The sequence below is a fragment of the Hemiscyllium ocellatum genome, chromosome 2 (genome assembly GCF_020745735.1).
Source record: "Hemiscyllium ocellatum isolate sHemOce1 chromosome 2, sHemOce1.pat.X.cur, whole genome shotgun sequence".
NCBI classification, from domain to species: Eukaryota; Metazoa; Chordata; class Chondrichthyes; order Orectolobiformes; family Hemiscylliidae; genus Hemiscyllium; species Hemiscyllium ocellatum.
Genome location: NC_083402.1, coordinates 10673239 through 10694555, shown reverse-complemented (window position 1 = coordinate 10694555; position 21317 = coordinate 10673239). Strand labels below are relative to the sequence as shown.

At 39.0% G+C, this 21317-nt stretch overlaps 1 protein-coding gene across 1 annotated transcript in view; it reads right to left on the bottom strand.

The window, feature by feature from the left end:
• Nucleotides 1–16905, bottom strand: part of cfap99 (cilia and flagella associated protein 99) — a 104028-nt gene extending 87123 nt beyond the window's left edge. The window contains exons 1-2 of the mRNA XM_060847287.1: nucleotides 16795–16905; nucleotides 392–536 (exon numbers count right to left, since the gene is read on the bottom strand). Of these exons, the coding sequence (XP_060703270.1) occupies nucleotides 392–536; nucleotides 16795–16905 (256 nt within the window). The remainder of the gene's footprint in view (nucleotides 1–391; nucleotides 537–16794) is intronic.
• Nucleotides 16906–21317: the final 4412 nt, after the last annotated feature.

The window sequence follows — 21317 nt, the reverse complement described above, 5'->3', positions numbered from 1 at the left end:
ACCAAAGTTCCTACTCATATGCGCTAATTGATCTTGGTTGCCCATGGATTAATGGGTGCAGATTAATTAGGGGGTAGGCAGCAAGGTCAACTGGTGAATATCAGTAGACCCTCGGTGACTTATTCTCTTGTAGCTCCTTTTTTAAGGGCATTCGAGAGATGTGGATATCACTGTCTCAGTAGGGAGAAGTCAGAAATACTAAGGATACATTGAGGCCAATGGACTGTGGCTGACAGCAGATAATTCAACAAAGACCAAGGGTTAAATCTGAGATCTCTGTTGCCTGCACTGCTGAGCTGCTAACCAGCTGAACTAATAGTGCGCTAAATATCTTTTCTCCAAATTCAGCTGCCACAAATGACTTTACATAAACTGCTCAAACATCTCTTACCCACGTAGAGATTGCATTCCGATCGCAGAAAGTTCCTGCCATCTAGCATATAAAATTCAGACACTACCACATTGAGCAGTGGCTTGTACTGTAAACAGCCCGACAGGACTTCCACAATGAATGTATGTTCAGCTTCACCTTGTGCCTGCAAATTAAGCACAATTGACAGGAGAAAATGTCACTGAAAATAATCTGGTTTAAATTGTAACTGAAACTGGAGCTACTTTTTGAAATAAAACTTTAATTGCTTTGTTTAAAAAAGTAAATACATATTTACCAGAATCAATATCCCAGAAAATGCAAATCATTAGTTATGTTTTCAGTTGCATAGTGTGGAGTTAATAGGCTGTGTAAACTGGAACTAGGGAAGCATATCTTTTGCTTTTGGCAAATGTACTCGGAACCACACACCTGAAGTGGTCTGTGTTGATCAATCTCATCCCTGCTTTTTTTATTCTTGCATGAAATGTGGGCATTACTGGCAAAGCTAGCATTTATTGCTCAGTCCTAGTTGCTCTTGAACTAATTGACTCTCTGGGCTATTTCAGAGGTCAGTAAAGAGTCAATCACACTACTGTGGGTCTGGAGTCATGTTTCAGCAAGACCAGGTAAGGATGGCAGATTTCCTTCCCTAAAGGATATTAGTAAACCAGATAGGTTTTTACAATATAAAGACCACTACTTTTGTATTATGGACTTAAAGCAGAAAAATATACTGCTTTAATTAGGATACTGGAGTGTTGAACCCCAGCACGGCATGGCGAAATTTGAATTCAACAAAAATCTGATATGAAAGAAATGTAACCTAATGGCAATCACACTCAAATTGTCACACAAACCCATCTGGCTCACTTATGTTCTTTAGGGTCGGAAATCTGTCATTTTTATCCAGTTTGATCTGTATCTGACTCAAAATATACAGCAATTTAGTTGACACTTACTTGCCTGCTGGATAATTAGGGATGAGCAAAAAATGCTGAACCAGGCATCCATGAAAAAACAATTACAGTTTTCCCTTTGTAGCAGTCATTTTCAATCAAATCCTTGCTTGCCGGCTGAACCTGGATTTGCGAGTACTCTCACATAATAGCCTTGTCACGCAGCCTCTATCTTGGAGCTGCAGATTCCATCTGTTCTAGCAGTTCTCTTACCAGGACTGAAAAGCTTTCTGTGTCTTTGAAGTATTCACTGTCGAGTATTGTCATGTGGGACATTGCATTCACTGTCCTCAGCAATCAGCAATGTTTGCTTTCCTTGACATCTCTTGAGTGACCAGCATGTTTACCTCATTGAGACTGGAGCTGCTAAATTAGATCTTTAGATCTCCGGCTGATCACCATGTGGTGTGTGTTGCTATCTGTATTTTTTAAGTGTATCAATTCTTTAGGGGCTTATGCGATTTAGTGTGGGTAAGTATAGCCAGTGTTTGATCTAACAAGAACACTTTTATGGAATAATTGGTCATTCTTTTCCTTTCCAGGCAGTTAGTGTATATGCACTCAGTTATTAATAATGAGAAATGTATCCATTTTTCTCATTTGAATATCTGTTTTTTTCATATTTTTATGGTCTTTGCTTGAGTCTGTGGTAGAGTTAATTGACTAATTGCATTGAAGTTGCAGTAGTCTCACACATATCTTGGTTTGTTAACTTTTTTCTATGTTGACAATTAAATGGCTTACTTTCCTAACAAGCCTATCTATCTAAATTTTTACAAGTGCTAATCTGCTGCACTCCTAACTATTGGAGTGACTTAATGTCTGAAATGCCAGCATTTTGTTAAGTTTTCTTGATGGTTTTTGTGCCTCATTCTGTTCACTGAGGAGCCTCTGAACACAAGCTGGGCTCAATACCCAGTGGTGGATCTTCACTCATTTTATGTTGAGTATAGTTTGAGAAATGCCAGAGTAAATATATCAGTCTCAAATGGAATAAACCTTTATTTTAAAGGACAGGAATATTTTGTCCTTCACAAATGACACTTCAGCATATGACATTTCTTTTACATGTACTTACACAGTTTTTTAATTCTTATGGGAGTCGCTGGTGAGTCCGATCTTTCTTGCCGAACACATCAATGTCCTGTATAGCTGCAACATGACCTCCCAACTCCTATACACAATGCTCTCACCAATAAAGGAAAGCATACCAAATACTGCATTCACTATCCTATCTACCTGTGACTCTACTTTCAAGGAGCTATGAACTTGCACTTCTATGTCTCTTTGTTCAGCAACGCATCCCAGAACCTTACCATTAAGTGTATAAGTCCTGCTCTGATTTGCTTTTTTCAAAATGCAGTACCTCACATTTATCTAAATTAAACTTCATCTGCCACTCCTCAGCCCATTGGCCCATCATATCAAGATCCTTTTGTAATCTGAGGTAACCGTCTTCACTGTTCACTACCCCTCCAAATTTGATGTCATCTGCAAGCTTACTAACTGTACCTCCTATGTTCACATCCAAATCATTTCTGTAAATGAAGAAAGGTAGTGGACCCAGCACCGATCCTTGTGGCATACCACTGGTCACAGGCCTCCAGTTTGAAAAGCAACTCTCCATCATCACTCTCTGTCATTATGGGGTTTGAACCCATTTCCTCACAGCATTGGTGTGGGCCTCTGGATTGCTAGTGTTATCCAGACATTACTAGACATTGCCATTATGTTAACTCTGGAATTAAGATCTTTTATCTTTGTTTGGACCAAGGTTGTAATGAGATCAGGAGATAAGTGATGCTACAGAACCCAAACTGAGTTTCAATAAGCAAGTTATTAATTTGCAAATGCTGCTTGATAGCATTGTCAATGACTCCTTTACTATTACTTCCTTGATGATTGAGAATGGACTGATAGAGCAGAAAGTAGCTGGGTTGGATTTATCCTGCTTCCTATGCGCATGACCATACCTGAGCAATTTTCCACATTATTGGCTAGATCCCAGTATTGTAGCTGTACTGGAACAGCTTGACTAGGATCTTCAGCACTCTTGCTGGAATGTTATCAGGGCTAATATCTTTTGCAGTATGCAGTGTTTTCAGTCATTTCTTGATATCACATGGAGTGAGTCAAATTGGTTGAAGACTGATATCTATGATACTGGAGATCTCAAATGAATCATCTGCTGCTCTGTACCAATATACTCATATTTATATTTCATACTGTTTTACTACTGCCTGACTTCATTCCTGGTATTAGAAAATGCATTGGTGAAATTCAGGTCTGAGCAACAACACCGATCTTTCATGAATGAACTAAAACAACCAGAAACTTTGGACAAAACTGGTAAGCAAATGACAAGACTCATCTGTATGACAGGGAATAACCCGGTCATAGTTACATGTATATTGATGACTGAATAAAGTATCATACAGCCTGTTCTTCAGTGAATATTCTAACCAGTTTCACTACATATTACAATGTACTCTGACTTGCTATACTGCAGGACAAAATGTATTGTAAAAGTCACAGTATTACACAATGAAAAGTTTATTTGTTTTTCCACATAATTAAAATATGTAAAGACACAATATATGCTAAATCCACATTTTCTATGCAAATATCTAAAACAAGTAAATAATGAGGAGAACGTGAGGACTGCAGATGCTGGAGATCAGAATCGAGAGTGTAGTGCTGGAAAAGCACAGCAGGTCAGGCAGCATCCGAGGAGCAGGAGAATTGACATTTCAGGCAAACGCCGTTCATCAGGGCTTACACCTGAAACATCGATTCTCCTGCTCCTCGGATGCTGCCTGACCTGCTGTGCTTTTCCAGCATTACACTCTCGACAAATAATAAAGATGAGCACAAATAGTCATCAGTCCACTTTTCCACTATCTTAGTATTAATAAAATAGCACTATTTGGTCCCTGGAAACTAGTTAGCCATTGAACTTAAATCTTGTTTGGATCAGAGTGGTGCTGGAAAAGCTATCATCCTGGTCAGGCAGCATCCGAGGAGCAGGAAAATCGATGTTTCGGGCAAAAGCCCTTCATCAGGAAGGGCTTGTGAGAAACAAAGCTCACTCACTTCAATAATTTCAGTCTGAGACAAGATCTGAATCAGTAGTGTCATTTATTTCACACTTGCAAGTGGGTGTGATGTCCACAAGGCAGGGACAAAAATCACTGAATTCAACAAATATTCGATATTTACCTAATTTGGTTCCTACATATTTTTTTCTTATTTCATTGTTTCCTTGCCCCATTTACATCCTCCACTTCTCTAAGATCGGTACCCATTACTCCTGTTTATCTCTTGTCTTATCCAGCCTTGTCTGTGACAAAATGCTTATTTCTGGCCTCACAAGGCCGTTTGACCTCATCCGATCCTTTGCTTACCATTATCTACTCCCTCCATCTGTGCTGCCCCTCTCAGCATCTTATCATTAAGACTCTTTTAATTGGGGTTTGTTCCTGTGTTTCTGTAAAAGTGGGAAACAGATGTTTATACCTATTGTTTATACAGGCATATCTAGTTTAACTGCCTCTCTTCACAGCATTTTATCAAGTGCCTGTATTTCTACCATTGTCTTGCAGTCCCATTTCTTTCTTGCACACATTTTTAGCTAATACAAAAAACAATTATGCACTTCCTCCACATGGTTTCCATTCTTGTTGACTCAGCTCTTGGCTGAGACAATTACACACTGATGTGAGTTCATTTATTTTTATATAATCAATTATAATTGCAGAAGTAACATTAATTTACCTATATCCCACAGGCTTTTGCCCGAAACGTCAATTTTCCTGCTCCTCGGATGCTGCCTGACCTGCTGTGCTTTTCCAGCACCTCTCTGATCTAAACTCTGCTTTCCAGCATCTGCAGTCATCACTTTTGCCTAGTTAACTCTTGTTTGACCTACTTGAATTCTTGTTTTCTGCACTAGCCCACATTCACTAATATCCAAATAACTACTAACCTCAGTTGTTGAGTATACTCAAGGCATCCAGAGCTCTCTCAAGTTGAGAATTCCAAAGTATCACAAGCATTTTAGTGAATAAATGTTTCTTCATCTCTAACCTTAATGCCTTATTCTCAAATTGTGACTATATGTTTAGATTTCCCAGGTAAGAACATTTTTTTCTGAGCATCTCCCTTTCAAATCTCTTAAGAATGGTATGAGTTTCAACTGGATACCCTCTCACTCTTCTAAACTCCAAAGGATATTGACTCAGTGAATCTAATGTCTCCTCACTGGAGATCAGTCTGAGTTTGTAGCACTTCCTTGATGACAAGTAGGTACAAGGTCAATGATAAGGAGAGCAAAGCGAAACACAGGTGTAACTTCACCAATATTCTGAAACATCGCAGTAAAACCACTTTGTGGTTGTACTCCAATTCCTTTGTAATGGCAGTTAACATTCCATTTGACTTCCTAATTGATTGCTGAATCTACATCTTAACTTTCTGTGACTCATGTACAAGGATACAATCACTTTTTAAAAAGTAATCTGCTTTTTTGTATTTATCTTACAGAGTGGATTACTTCACATTTGTGGTTGCTTCACAGTCAAACTGATAGATTAGGTACTTTTGGCTTAAGTTGCCAAAAGTAATTACGATCTCTAATGTCATGTCCAGGTATGGGTCTAAATAGATATTGGGCGAATATATTATCACAGGGTATCTGTCTAGCTACCGGAACATTCCTCAGCTTCTAAGGCATTTTAAATACAACCTGCCAGGATTATGTCCTTGACAAGACTTTCTAGCCAAATAGGTCCTAAGAAATATCTTGGTCAGCAAATGTCTCAACTCTATTATACTGGTCTTAAGTGTCAATGTACATTCCATCTACCAGTATCCATAGCTCTTTCAGAAATAGTGGTTGTCAGAACATTTACTGCTCTAAAATGGATTGTGGACTTTCTGCATGCCAGTGTGACTCAATGATACAAATGAGCAGGAACACTGTAGGATCAAACATCACACCAGGACTTGAACACATAATCTGGGCTGACATTTCAATCAGGAATGATAACTTTCTCATGAGATTTTAAACTAAGGTTGAACTGTTGTTCCAATTGATGTATATAAGAGATTCCATTCTACAATTTAAATAGTGTCAGCAGTGTTCTTAATATGTTGGACAATATTTATCCCTGAACCAACATCATCTGATTGTTTCTCTCATTGCTGTCTGTGAGAATTTGTGCAAAAAGGTCCTGAATTCCCCAAAATTTCAACAGTGACAACAGTTTGAAACCGACATCCACAATGCATTTATGTAGCACTTTTTGGGTAATAAAACACATAAAGACACTTTGCAGCAGTATCTATGACCAAGCCAGACAAGTAGATATCAGTATGGACTTGGTCAAATAGGTACACATTAAATAATATTTCCGAGTCAGAGAGAGAAGGATAGAGGCAGAATGGTTTCCAGGGATCGTTTGAGAGCTTAGGACCAAAGCAGTTGAAGACAGGTTGCTAATAGTTGAATGATTAGTCAAAAATATGCAAAACCACAGAACTAAAGAAACTGGAGACTCAGAGTTGTTGGGACAGAGAAGGTTATAGAATAAGGAAAGGCCAGGCCTGGAAGAGCAGAAAATATAAAACTGAACCTTTGTTTCACGAGGAGCCAGCTTGGATGAACACACCCTGAGGCTGAACAGGACTTGCTGTGCCTTTGAGTATGAATGGCAGAGTTTGGAATGAGCTTAAGTTTAGAGAGGATGTAAGATATTAAGCCAGCTGAAATAGTAATCTACAGGTAACTAAGGCATGGTGGAGATTTGAGAGTTTCAGCAACAGTTGCGCTGACACAGGGCAGATTGGGTAAGTATACAGAAGTAGATGTAGGTAGTTTTAGTGATGGCACAGATGTGTAGTCAGAACCACAAAATGGGATCAACCATGACCGAAAAGTTGTGAACACCTTGGTTCAGCCTTAAATAGCCTCATGTGCAGTGGTGTGTTTTGCAAAATCTGAATGTGAAAGGAATTGCTTGTATACAAGTTCTGACTTACTTTGTTTTACCTTTAGCAAGTTCTACACTATTCATTGAGTAGGTACTTTGATTTTGGATCTTATTTTGACTAAGTTAGTAGCAGACTTCCTTTGAACTAAGCCTCATCCAAAGATCCAGAAAACCTCAAATGCCAGTCCCATCAGCCAAAATGATTGTGATAGCATGGCAAAGGCTATGAGCTCTGACAACATTCTGGCAATAGTACCCAAGACATGTTTTCCAGAACTTGCTAGAACCCCAGCTAATCTGTTCCAGTATAGCTATAATACTGGCACCTACACAACAATGTGGAAAATTGATCAGGTATGTCCTGTACCCAAAAAAAACAGAACAAATCTAATCTAGCCAGTTCCAGCCGCATCAATTTACTCTCAAGCGTCAGTAAAGAGATGGATGGAAGATGTCATTATCAATATGATTGAGCAGCACTTGCCCAAAAATAAGTTGCTCACTGATCCTCAATGTAAACATGGACAAAATAGCTGAATTCCAGAATTGAGGTGAGAGTGACTGCCCTTGGCATCAGGATTACAGTTTTCTGAGTGTGGCATCAAGGAACCACAGCAAAACTGCAGTCAATGGGAATCGGGGAAAAACTTCTGCTGTTTGGAGTCATACTGGGCACAAAGAAAGATGGTGTGGTTGTTGGAGGTCAGTCATCTCAGCTCCAGAACATCCTGCAGAAGTTCCTCATGTTTGTAGGCCTAACCATCTTCAGCTGTTTCATCAATGACCTTCCCTCCATTATAACATCAGAAGTGGGAACGTTCTCAGATGATTACACAATGTTCAGCACCATTCATGACTCACAGATACTGAAGCAGTCCATGACCAAGTGCAACAAAAACTGGGTAATATCCAGCATTTGACTAACATGTGGGAAGTAACATTTGTGCCAGACAGGCAATGACCATTCCCAATAGAAGAGAATCTAACTATCTCCCTTGGACATTCAATGACATTACATCTCTAAATCCCTGTTAACAACATCCAGGAGTGGGAGGTTACCATGCCCAGAAACTGAACTAGACAAGCTATATGAATACTGTAGATACAAAAGCAGGTCAGAAGCTAGGAATCCCACAATTATTTACTCATCTCCTGACTTCACAAAGCCTGTACACTATCTAAATGACACAAGTCAGGAGAGTGATGAAAGATTCTCAGTTGTCTAGGTGAGTGCAGTTCCAGTAACACTCATGACATTTGATACTATCGGGCCAAAGAAACTTATTTGATTAGCACCAGAGCCACAAATGTCCGTCGCTAACTCAATAACAGAAGTATCATCTTCAAGGTGATCTGCAAAAATCCTCCAGAGCTTCTAGATGACATCTTCCAAACCCACAACCACTAGCATCTATAAGGACAAGAGCAGCAGATACATGTGAACACCACCATCTGCAAGTTCCCCTCCAAGCCACTCACCCCGAACTTAAAAATATATCACCATTCTTTTACTGTTAGTGGGTCAAAATCCTGAAAATTTCCTGCTCATGACATTATGGATGTCCTTACACCAAATAGACTGCAGCAGCTCAAGAAGACAGCTCATCACCACCTTCTCAAGGTCAATTAGTGATGGAAATAAATGTTGGCCCAGCTAGTGATGTCCACTTTCCACATATGAATAGAAAAAAAACAAGGATTCCACAATGCTCTAGCCAAAATTAGCTGAGAGACATGTAGAACTCACTGGCTAAACATTTGCCTTTGAGAACATTTATCTTTGACTAGAACGTGATTAGATTTTGCATTATCATGACATTTATCACACTTCTCTGGGAGTTCTGCTGGCCTCCTGTCAGAATTACAACAGGTGACTGGTAACACTTCCACTGACTTCCGAATCATTTAAGATACAATTAGATGTTTACACTTGGTGGCTGAGGTGATTGGATCTCTCTGGATGGTTGCTGTTGATGAACTAAATTGTTTCTTAACTTAATGATCTGTGCAGGAGGAGTCTTGTGGCCCTGTGCAAGTATCCCTACCTTTGAATCAGAAGGTTCAAGTCCTACCTGTTCCTCAGGTGTATCACAACATGTCTGAACAGGTTGTTTAAATTAACATCTATGCAGTACCGAAGAAGTGCTTCAGAGATGGCAATACTGGATGGAATGTTAAGTGGTGCCCAATTAGATTACCCCCATACACAATGGCTTTCTCTGACATTGAAAATGTAAAATATTTCAGTGAACTGATTAACTTCCTCAACCCAAGGATCTCTCTGAAGCATTCTGTTGTGTCAGTAGCTCGTTTGATAGCTCATTTGTTTACTCAGCAAGATAATATTCTTGTAATGAATTCTTAAACAAACAGAATAATCAATACAAAGGAAGAAGTAATTGCACAGAAAAACAGTACGCCAGGTAGTTCACAAATGGTTTCCGTGAAAATCCTTTCTTAGTTTATATGATATTCACACCTTGCTTTTGTTCCATTTTTATAAAGGTCAACAAATGTACTGGGAGCTCCTGGTCAGGGAGAATTGAGATTTCAGAAAAAATACTGAGGCAATAAAACATAGTTATGTGTTCATTGCAACACCTCACTGAGTCAATCAGAAAGTTGTGGCGTTGGGTTGGGAATTAAAAGGGCAATGTTTTCATAAGAAGTTTATTTACCAAATGTATTTTGTTACCTGCAGACAGTGCAATGATGTAAATCACTAGGTTACTTCTAGGAGACTAGATTAGAGTGGTGCTGGAAAAGCACAGCAGGTCAGGCAGCATCCAAAGAGCAGGAAAATCGACATTTCGGCAAAAGTCCTTCATCAGAATTCCGAAACGTCGATTTTCCTGCTTCTCGGATGCTGCCTGACCTGCTGTGCTTTTCCAGCACCACTCTAATCTAGACTCTGGTCTCCAGCATCTGCAGTCCTCACTTTTGCCGACTTCTAGGAGACGTCAACTTTATGAGAAATATATAAGTTCTCATTTTTATTCCTCCAAGTTACGAGATTGTCAGTCACTGTCCATTTAATCATATTACAGTCTGGGGCTGTTTTATCACAGATTGAAAATCTGACATTTTCACTGCTTCTGTTGAAGAATTGTGACATTCAGCAGCAATCGTGTACAGATGGTAGGAACAGAACTGGGCAGAGTGCTTTGTATCCTCTAAACCATCTGTGAGAATTGTAGTGATTGTAATAAGGTCAGCCAGGTGTACTTCATAGGAAAATGAGTTCCCTGACTGGGGCTAATAATCTGGTCCAATCAGGGAATCCAGTCTGACAGATAAAACCGGAGTGTCAGACATTCTGTCTACTCTGAGAGCTGGCTCTGAGGGAGCTGGATCAGTGTCAAGGATTCGGGCATGTAAATAAAGGGTGACTTGGTGGTGGGATAAAAGCCTCGGTGGAGTTATTTCAGTAATCATTCATCACATTTCAGTCAGAATCTGCAGGAAATCTTCACTGAAACAACACCAAGAATATTCTTTATTTTCTTTCCTGAAGTTGCTGATTCCTTATTTAGACTCTCCACTATCTTGAGCCAGTAATTATTTCTTTCACATGCAAGCTTTCACAAACAGCTAACAGGATAATCAACTGCAAATGTGGCCCTAAACACAGACTTCTTACCACAAAATACGTAAGCACAATACTGCAGATGTTGGAAATCTGAAATAACATAAAATGCTGAAAATACTCAACAGTTTTGGAGCACTTATAGAGAGACAGAAACAAAGTCAATATGATGAATGTTGAGACACTGTCCTGTTTTATGATGGGGGTGAATATTTCACAGTTATACTGGTATGGCCAACATGAGTCATTCTTGGCCCTGTCCCCAATGCCAGTCATTTTTATCAGGAACGTCTGCCTGTCTTGTTAATTTGGTTAATTAAGAATCTTATTAAATACATTTCAGGAAAGCTGACTGGATATTTCACTTGTCCTTTAGTTTCCCAAACAGAAGCTGGGTTGTGGTTTAAATGCCTGGAGGTGACCATTTAGTAAGGAGAAAGTGAGGAGCACAGGTGACCATTTAGAGTCATAGAGATGTACAGCATCGAAAAGGACCCTTTGGTCCAATCCATCCATGCCAACCATATATCCCAACCCAATCTAGTCCCACCTGCCAGCACCCGGCCCATATCCCTCCAAACCCTTCCTATTCATATACTCATCCAAATGCCTCTTAAATGTTGCAATTATACCTGCCTCCATCACTTCCTCTGGCAGCTCATTCCGCACACGTACCACCCTCTGTGTGGAAACAGTTGCCCCGTAGGTCTCTTTTCTATCTTTCCCCTCACAACCTCGACCTATACCTTCTAGTTCAGGACTTCCCGACACCAGGGAAAAGACTTTGCCTATTTACCCTATCCATGCCCCTCATAATTTTGTAAACCTCTAAAAGGTCACTCCTCAGACTCCGATGCTCCAGGGAAAACAGTCCCAGCCTGTTCAGCCTCTCCCTACAGCTCAGATCCTCCAACCCTGGCAACATCCTTGTAAATCTTTTCTGAACCCTTTCAAGTTTCACAACATCTTTCTGATAGGAAGGAGCCCAGAATTACATGCAATATTCCAATAGTGGCCTAACCAATGTTCTATCCAGCCACAACATGACCTCCCAACTCCTGTTCTCAATACTCTGACCAATAAAGGTAAGTATATCAAACGCCTTCTTCAATATCCTATCTACTTGCGACTCCACTTTCAAGGAGCTATGAACTTGCACTCCAAGGTCTCTTTGTTCAGCAACACTCCCTAAGACCTTACCATTAAGTGTATAAGTCCTGCTAAGATTTGTTTTCCCAAAATGCAGCACCTCGCATTTATCTGAATTAAACTCCATCTACCACTTCTCAGCCCATTGGCCCATGTGGTCCAGATCCAGTTGTAATCTGAGGTAACCCTCTTCGCTGTCCACTACATCTCCAATTTTGGTGTAATTTGCAAACTTACTAACTGTATCTCTTATCCTCACACCCAAATCATTTATGTTAATGACAAGAAGTAGAGGACCCAGCACCGATCCTTGTGGCACTCCACTGGTCACAGGCCTGCAGTCTGAAAAACAACCCTCCATCACCACCCTCTGTCTTCTACCTTTGAGCCAGTTCTGTATCCAAATGGCTAGTTCTCCCTGTATTCCATGAAATCTATCTATGCTAATCAGTCTCCCATGGGAACCTTATTGAACGCCTTGCTGAAGTCCATAAACATCACATCTACTGCTCTGCCCTCATCAATCCTCTTTGTTCTTCCTCAAAAATACTCAAACAACTTTGTGAGACATGATTTCCCACACACAAAGCCATGCTGACTATCTCTAATCAGTCCTTGCCCTTCCAAATACATGTACATCCTGTCCCTCAGGATTCCCTCCAACAACTTGCTCACCACCGACATCAGGCTCACTGATCTATAGTTCCCTGGTTTGTCTTTACCGCCCTTCTTAAAAAGTGGCACGTTTGCCAACCTCCAGTCTTCCGACACCTCACCTGTGACTATTGATGACACAAATATCTCAGCAAGAGGCTCAGCAATTACTCCTCTAGCTTCCCACAAAGTTCTAGGGTACACCTGATCAGGTTCTGGGGATTTATCCAACTTTACCCGTTTCAAGACATCCAGCATTTCCTCATCTGTAATATATTTAGTAGCAGGTCATTCAGCAGGTGGCCAGTATTGCAGATAGGCCCTCCCTTACTGTCAGACACTGCTCAGCTGATTCCTCACACCCCCACATTTGAGAATTTGAGAGATTGTACCTCTAAGGTGAAGTATAGCCTCAGTAACTTACTGACTACAACAGGTTGCTGCTTCTCTCAAACTGGTAGAACTCGAATCAAAAGGCAAACATAAGAAATAGGTGCAGAGAAAGTTTATTTGGCTCCTCAGGCTTGCTCTACTATTCAATAAGATCATGGCTGATTCATTTGTGTGTTTCAATTTCCACATTCCCATTTACCTCCGATAACTTTTGATTTTCCTGCCAAACAAGAATCTATCCACCTCTGTCTTAACAATATTCAATGGCCTTGCCTCCACTGCCCTCTGAGGCACAGAATCCCAAGGTTGCACTTCAAAACAGTCATTCTGGACATGGATCAGAAAGGAATCATCCTTTCCCTGTCAGTCTTGTCAAGATCATTCAGGATCTTATACACTTTAATCAAGCCATCACTCACTCTTGTAAACTCCGATGGAATCAAATCCATGTGTTAAATCCAGCTTCAAACAGGCTGGTACAATTATAATATTTAAAAAGTTGGGATATCCGGTCAGCATGGACGAGCTGGAATGAAGGGTCCTTTTCCATGCTGTACAGCTCGATAACTTTATGAACCACCTCCAATGCATTTTCATCCTTCTTTAAACAAGGAGACCAAAACTGCATGTTGTATTTGAGACATGGTCTCACCAATACTCTGTACTATTGAAGCACAATATCCTTAGGTTAAATTCTCACAATAAAGGATAACATTCCTATTAGGAATCTTGATTACATGGTGTACTTGCACATTAACATTTTATGATTCTTGCAATAAAACACTTAAATCCCTCTGCATTTCAGAATTCTGCAGAGCTTCTCAAGTTAAGTACTGTAATACATTTTTTATTCTTCCTGCCAAAGTGAACAACTTCACAATTTCTTACATTATACTTCATCTGCCAGATTTTTCCCCACTCACACAACCTATTATATCCACCCACAATTTCCTAATGTCTTCTTTACAACATTTGCTTACCTATCTTGGTGTCACCTGCAAATTTAGCTTTCATTCCTTTGTTTCCATTATTTAGCTCACTGATGCAAATTGTAAAAGGTTGAGTCCTGAGCATAGGCTGCAGGATTCCACATGTCACACCTCACCAATCAAACAAAGACCCAGTTAGGCATACTTTCTGTTTTCTGCCAACCAAACAAGCTTCCAACCATGGTAATATGCTACTCCCACAACATAAACTTTTATTGTCCACCATAGCCTTTGTTATTTCTTATGTCTTCTGGAAATCCACAAGTATCTATGTATAGGCTTCTTATTTATCTGCAGCATGTTATCCTTCAAAGAACACCAAACAGTTGGATAATCACAATTTCCTTTTCACAAAATCAAGGTGACTGTGCCCAATATCTAGAGTTTTTTCAAAGGTCAGAGCTACAATCTCTTTAATGATCAATTCAAACACCTTCCCATTGACAAGCCTGTAGTTTCCTGTTTTCTGCCTCTCTCCTTTCTTGAATAAATAGTCTACGTTTGCTGCTTTCCAATCTGATGAAACAGTTTCTGAATCTAGTGATTTGTCATTGTTTTTCCAGTACTTGGATTGATGCCGAGTGATTTGTCCAGTTTCATTTCTTTGAAACTGTGTCGTGACTGGTACAACTGAATGGCTTGCTGTGCCATTTCAGAGGGCAATTGAGAGTCAACCACATTGCTGTGGGTCTAGAGTCATATATAGGCCAGACCAGATGAGGATGACAGATTTTGTTTCTTGAAGGACATTAGTGAACCAGATGGGTTTTTCTGACAATCGACAATAGCCTCATGATCATTAGTACATTCCTCATTTCAGATTTTGAAAAATTTAATTTAAATTCCACCATCTGCTGTGCCAGGATTCGAATCTGGATATTATAAACTCAGAGACAGCAGATTTTCTGGATTAATAATCAAGCGATTATCACTCTTGGCCTTCACCTCCCCTTTTAACCTGAGTTCTCTCACAGTAAAAGATCTTTTTGGATAAAATGAAGTAAAATTGAATCCCATAGTAAGACTGAAAGTGACATACAGTTAGAACATTAAAGTGAAATAAGATCAATCACATTGACTCAAGAATGTGGTGATTATGTGATTGGATAGATAAACATAAAGATACAGCAGTAAATAAACAGTAAGAAACATTTGAAGAAACAATTCAAAATATTCAACAAAACGACATTAAAAACAAAAACTCAGCAAGAAAGATTCTTCCATGGCTTAACATGGAAGTAACAGATACTATTATGATCCAAGCTGATAGTAATATTGGACAAGCCAGATCCCAGATTTAAATCTGGCTTGATGGATCATATATTCAAAGTTTGCAGTGGGTTATTGGCGTGGCTCTGCTCAAATGCAGGCTTTTACAGGATCCACCTCCCTAACAACCACTCCCAGTGTCCCAGGAATCTCCTGCACCATCTTTGTAGCCACACGTTCATGTGCCTTAACTTCCATTTCTGTACTCATTTAGCCATGGCAGTGGGAGTGATCAGAAGATTACAAGGGTCCTCCTTGTTAATTTTCTACCCAGCACCCTAAATTCTAATTGGAGAACAACTTTCCTCTTCCTACCCAAGTTATTGGTACCAAAGTGGACCATGACCTCTACCTGTTCACCTTGCTCCAGAAGAATTTCCTAGAGCTGCTTTGTGATAAACTTAATCCTGACTCAAGGGAGGCAATATACCTTCCTGCAGTCACATCTATGACCATAGAAATGCCTGTCTATTTCCCTAACAAACTAACTATTGTTCTTCCCTCTTCCCAGTTTCTTTACCTTGGACTATTGAGACAGTTTTGCAAATCTTTTCTAAGTCTGAGACTTGAACCTCTTTTCAGTCAGATGGCTATAACAATTTTATACACTCACAAGTCTCACAGACTAAAATCCAATTATGTTAGGAAAACTGGTACTAGACTGAAGTCCAGTTAGGGAAGTTGATGGCATCATAATAAAGTCACTGGACAAGTAATGCGGAACCTCAGGTTAATGTTTAACATACAAGGGTTCAAATCCTATCATGACAGATGATGGAATTTAAATTCGACAAAAGAAATCTGGGTAGCTAGCCTGCTGGCTACCATCTAATGATTTTCATAAAAACCTAGCAGATTAACAAATGCCTTTTTGGGAAGGAAATCTGTCAGCCTTACCTAGTTTGGCCTACATGTCATTCCAGACCTACAGCACTATGGTTGACAATTAATTGCCCTCTGAAATAACTTAACTACTCTGCGAGGACACTTAAACACCACTTCCAATGATTTGGGTAGCAAATGGGTGCCAATCAATCTTCCCACTCCCTCTTTATCTAAACTTCATTTCTTTTTTTTTAATTAATTCATGTGATTTGAGTCCCTGGCTAACCCAACATCTATTGCCCATCCCTAATTGCCCAGTGGGCTATTAGGAGTGAACCACATTGCTGTAGGCCTAGAATGAGTTGATCGACAATATATTAGCAAAAAGGTTAAATTAAACACAATTACATTTTGAGAACTACAGTCAATAAAAACAGAAGAACACAAACACAGAATTAACACTTTAGTTAAAGAGGACAACAATTTTCTCAAATCTATGCAAACACGTTATTTGAATAAGGGCACTGTGAAGCCCTGCGGGCACTTCTCGCAATTCACTCAGGAGTTTGTTACAGAAGTCTTTTCAGCATGACTACTTTTGTTCACTCACCTGATAATTTTTAGCAGCTTCACTTACGAAGTGATCAGTGCTCTGATTTTGAGGGTCAAATTGATCCAGCAAACGGACAACATCAATTATGAGCTGTGAGTAACTTGACATGTTCAAACAGGAAAAATCTGTTGGAAGGTAAATAGGAAAATGTTTGTAAACAGGAGACTTAGTTTTCTGCAGCATTGCATCAGCATCAGGTTTGGAGTGAAATTGATAATGTTGGAACTTTTCACATATTTTAAGAATTCAAAAATATTTCACATATAAAAAATCAATTTGGAGAGATTTTCTTTCGATGTAAGCCATGAGAACAGCTCTCTTATGTGCACCAAAAACATGAATGGCCAGTTAATTTTGTTTTTAGTAATATTGGTCAAGAGAAGAATATTGGTCAAAATGATAAATCAATATAAATTACACTGCATCAATACTTGAAGAAAGCAAGCAAGTTCTCTCCAGAGTTCTGGACATTATCTATCCCCGAAACAGTGTCTCACTAAAATAGTGTATCCACTTTGAGCTATTTGTAGGAGTCTGATGTGAAAATTAGTTGCAATGTTTCCTACATTGCCACACTGACACATTGAAAGTACTTGATTGATTGTGAAATGCTTTGGGTTTTTCTGAGGTCTTGACGGTCACATTGTAAAATGTAGGCCTTCCTTTTTTCTTGAAGACTTTAAAGAAATTCCCTGCCTTATTTTGAATTGCTTCACTGGAACAAGAGCATGTGTTCATCCAAAGGATAGAATCTGAGCCAAAAAAATCTCTCAGCACTGGAGTGTCATAATGTGATGACACTTGAACAAATGATTTTTAACTCACAGGCAATAGTGAACACTAACTGAGTGGGTACTGCACTGCTAGGCTAATACAATGCAATCAGAGAATGATTCACTTCAAAGAAGGATACTTGGTACACTATACCTTTGCTACTTCAGATTATTGCAACTCACAACATAAAAACAAATCACCCTTCTCTCTTTTGGCTCCTTTGCTGTATCTTTTGATAATTAACCTGTATCCTTTGATAATTAACCCTTCCGGCATGAGAAACCATTTCCTCTAATTTGCTCAAACAACTCCCTTCAGGTATCTGAACACGTCCAACACAACACAATTAATGATTAGAAAATAACAAGACACACAAATGGAAAGGCCATTTGCCCTATAAATTCTGTAGACAGGTTTGAAGAGCATATTGATGATAAACTATGAAACTCTCTGACCCTCATTCTAAACTATCTTATACTGGCACACACTAGAAGTTAGATTGAGATGTTTAAAAACTCCTCATAACGAAGGGATCTATGTTCACTATGGCTTGACTCTTCTTTTTAATATATTTAAAGAAGCTATTGCTGTCTGTCTTGAGTTTACCCCTTAAGTTTGTTTTCACAAATATATTGGTATTTATCTTCCAAAATACTATAGATTCTAGAATGATTCCTGCAGGTTGGAAGGCAGCAAATGTCATTGCATAGTTTAAGAAGGGACTGAGGAGAAAACGTAGAAGTACAGACCTGCTTATCTTATAAAAGAAACAAGAGGATTTGCATTTCCAAAGCAGCTTTCACAAATCCTGGATGTTCTTAAGTGCTTTACAGACAATGGAATATTTCTGAAGAAGGGGCTGGTTAGCTCAGTTGGCTGAACAGCTGGTTAGTGAATGGGTTCAATTCCCACAGTTGCTGAGGTTACTGTGAAAAACACTCCTTCTTAACCTCTACTATTGCCTGAAGCCTGGTCACCCTTAAGTTAAAACACCACCAATTATAACGGGAGAGCAGCCCTATGGTCTTGTAAGACAATGGCAACTTGATCTTCAAAGTGGAAAGGTGATTTGCATGCACCAAGAGAATAAAAGCAATAATGAGATAAATAACTAGATTTTTTAGTGATGCTAGTTAAAGATAAATAGTGATTAAGATGCTGGTGTTAATTCCACCTTTCTTCTGCAAAATAGTGCTTTTGGATCTTTTATCTCTACCTGTGGCAGCAGGGGTGGGGGGAAGCCTTGCTTTAACATCTTCTCCAGAAGATAGAACATCAAGTAGTGCTGCCCTCATTCAGTATGGCACAGAGTTGTCAGCCTAAATTATGTATTCAAGTCTCTTGAGTGGGACTTGAATGCATAGACTCTGACTCACACACTGTAGAATTTACAAATAGATATCATTGTCATACTGCTCGAGGTGCACTCTTACGAGTACCTTGAAGTGATACATGCTGCACAGAACATTCTGGATATGTGTCAGTATCCAGTGACAACTTCTTAACAGTACGCAGAGCTTAAGGCCATTTTGTTTCTGTTGCTCTCAACTCTGTCAGAATTATTTTCATTTTAAGATAGTATTTCACAGTATATGTGAGAATGCTATTGGCAGCAAATATAATGCATTATTCATGGTAATGCACAGAGACTGAAACCAGGCTGCAATTTTCATAAAGATATAGCTTGAATGTATAATTTTTAGTTTTCCATATTTTTTTCACTCCTCTTATAATTTGGTGAGTTATCATTCTATGGTCAGCAGTACCTTCAATACCTTGTATCCATCAAGGTAAGGTATGTCAGTGCATAGATAGCCAATGTCACCGACAAGCATTACTAGATTTTCTGTAATGGTGTGTTTTGGACTGTTAGAAAGGTACCTATCAAACTAGCTATTCTACATACATGCCATTTTTTCCACAAAATAAGGCTTGAGTAACAATGTCAGTATAGGTAAATGACAAACTGGACTTGCAATGATGTTGTGGAGGAAGTTTTCCTGGACTGTATACCTGGTGGTTCTTTATATTAATATATTGAGGAACCAACCAGAGAACAGGCTATTCTAGACTGGGTACAGTGTGCAATGAGAAATAATTAATTTATAATCTTGTAGTGCAGAGTCCCTTAGGGAAGGATTGACTATAAAATAGTAGAACTCTTCATTAAGCCAGAGAACGAAGTAGTTGAATCCAAAGCAGGGGTCCTGAATCTAAACAAAAGAAACTGCAAGGGTATGAGGCAGGAATTGGTAAGGATGGAAAGTTACAAAATTGTTGATGGTGGATAGTCAATGACTAATATATTAGGAATGTGCATTACAACAATAACTCATTCCAATGGGTTGCAAAAATAAATCAAGAAAGGTACTCAACTACCACTTACAAAAGAAATCAGGGATTGCATGACATACAAAGAGACATATAAAACTGCAGAAAAAATCAGCAAGCCTGAGTATTGAGAGTATTTTAGAATACTGAAAAAAAGTTTGATGAAAAGGCAGAAAATAGAGTATAAAAGTAAACTTGCTGAGATAAATACTGATGATTAAAAGCTTCTATGAATATGTGAAGAGAAAAAGTCTTCAGTCAAAGCAAATGTAGGTCCCTTACAGAAGCTGTGGAACAAAAAAAACAGAAAACCAGAATACACACTTTGGTCTGCCTTCACAAATGAGGGCACTAATAACTTCCTATGGAACCATGAGTCCAGTGAGAGGGAGGAATTGAAGGATATCAGATTTAGTAAAAATTGAAGTGCCTTGAGAAATTAATGAAGTAAAAGGCTGACAAATTATCATAACCTACATGTCAGAGTACTAAGGGAAGTAGTGGCTCTGGAAATTTGCAAGTTGTTATCTTGCAAAATTTTCTATACTCTGGAATCGTTTGTACAGATTGGAGGATGGCAAAATCCCACTATTTAAAAAGGGAGGGAGAGAAAAGAAAGATAGTTGCAGAGCACAAACAGAAACTGTTGAAGAAACCAGAAGAAACTTCAAGTCTGGTGACTCTTCATCAGAATTGACTTTAATGGTGGGGAAAATAATATGAATCTATTTTGAAAAATGTGATAATAGAACTCTTGAACAGCATTAACTGGGATTAGATAAAGCCAGCATCAGTTTACAAAAGGCAAATCGTACTTAATAAATGTACTGCAAGTCTTTTGAGGATGTAACTAGTAGAAGTGTGCATGAAGTAACTGCAACAATTATTCGTGGCTGTGTGTCACAAAAATAAAAAGGGAATGACTAACAAGAGAACTTTGGAATAGGATTAGATCCAAGGAAGGAGCACAAAAATTGGCCAAACAAGTAGACCTGAGGATTGGGAGCAGTTTAGATTTCACCAAAGGACAACAAAGTGATTGGTTAAGAGGGAGAAAACAGAATTCAAGAACAAGCATGCAAGGAACATAAAAACTGATTGTGAAATCTTCTACAAGTATGTGAAGAGAAAAAGATTATTGAAAACAAATATCAAATTCTTACAGTGAGAAATAGAGGAAACGATAATGGCGAACAAGGAAATGGCAAAATAATAATATCTGTATTAATTAAAAAAAAAACAAGTGCTTGAGAAATTAGTGGCTTAAAAGGCTGACAAATCATCATAGCCTACATATCAGAATACTAAGGGATGTAGTAGCTTTGGAAATATTGAATGCATCAGTTGTCACCTTGCTAAATTTCACAAAGAAGGGCATGAACGTAGTCCCAAAAATGTTGGGAACACAAGGTCTA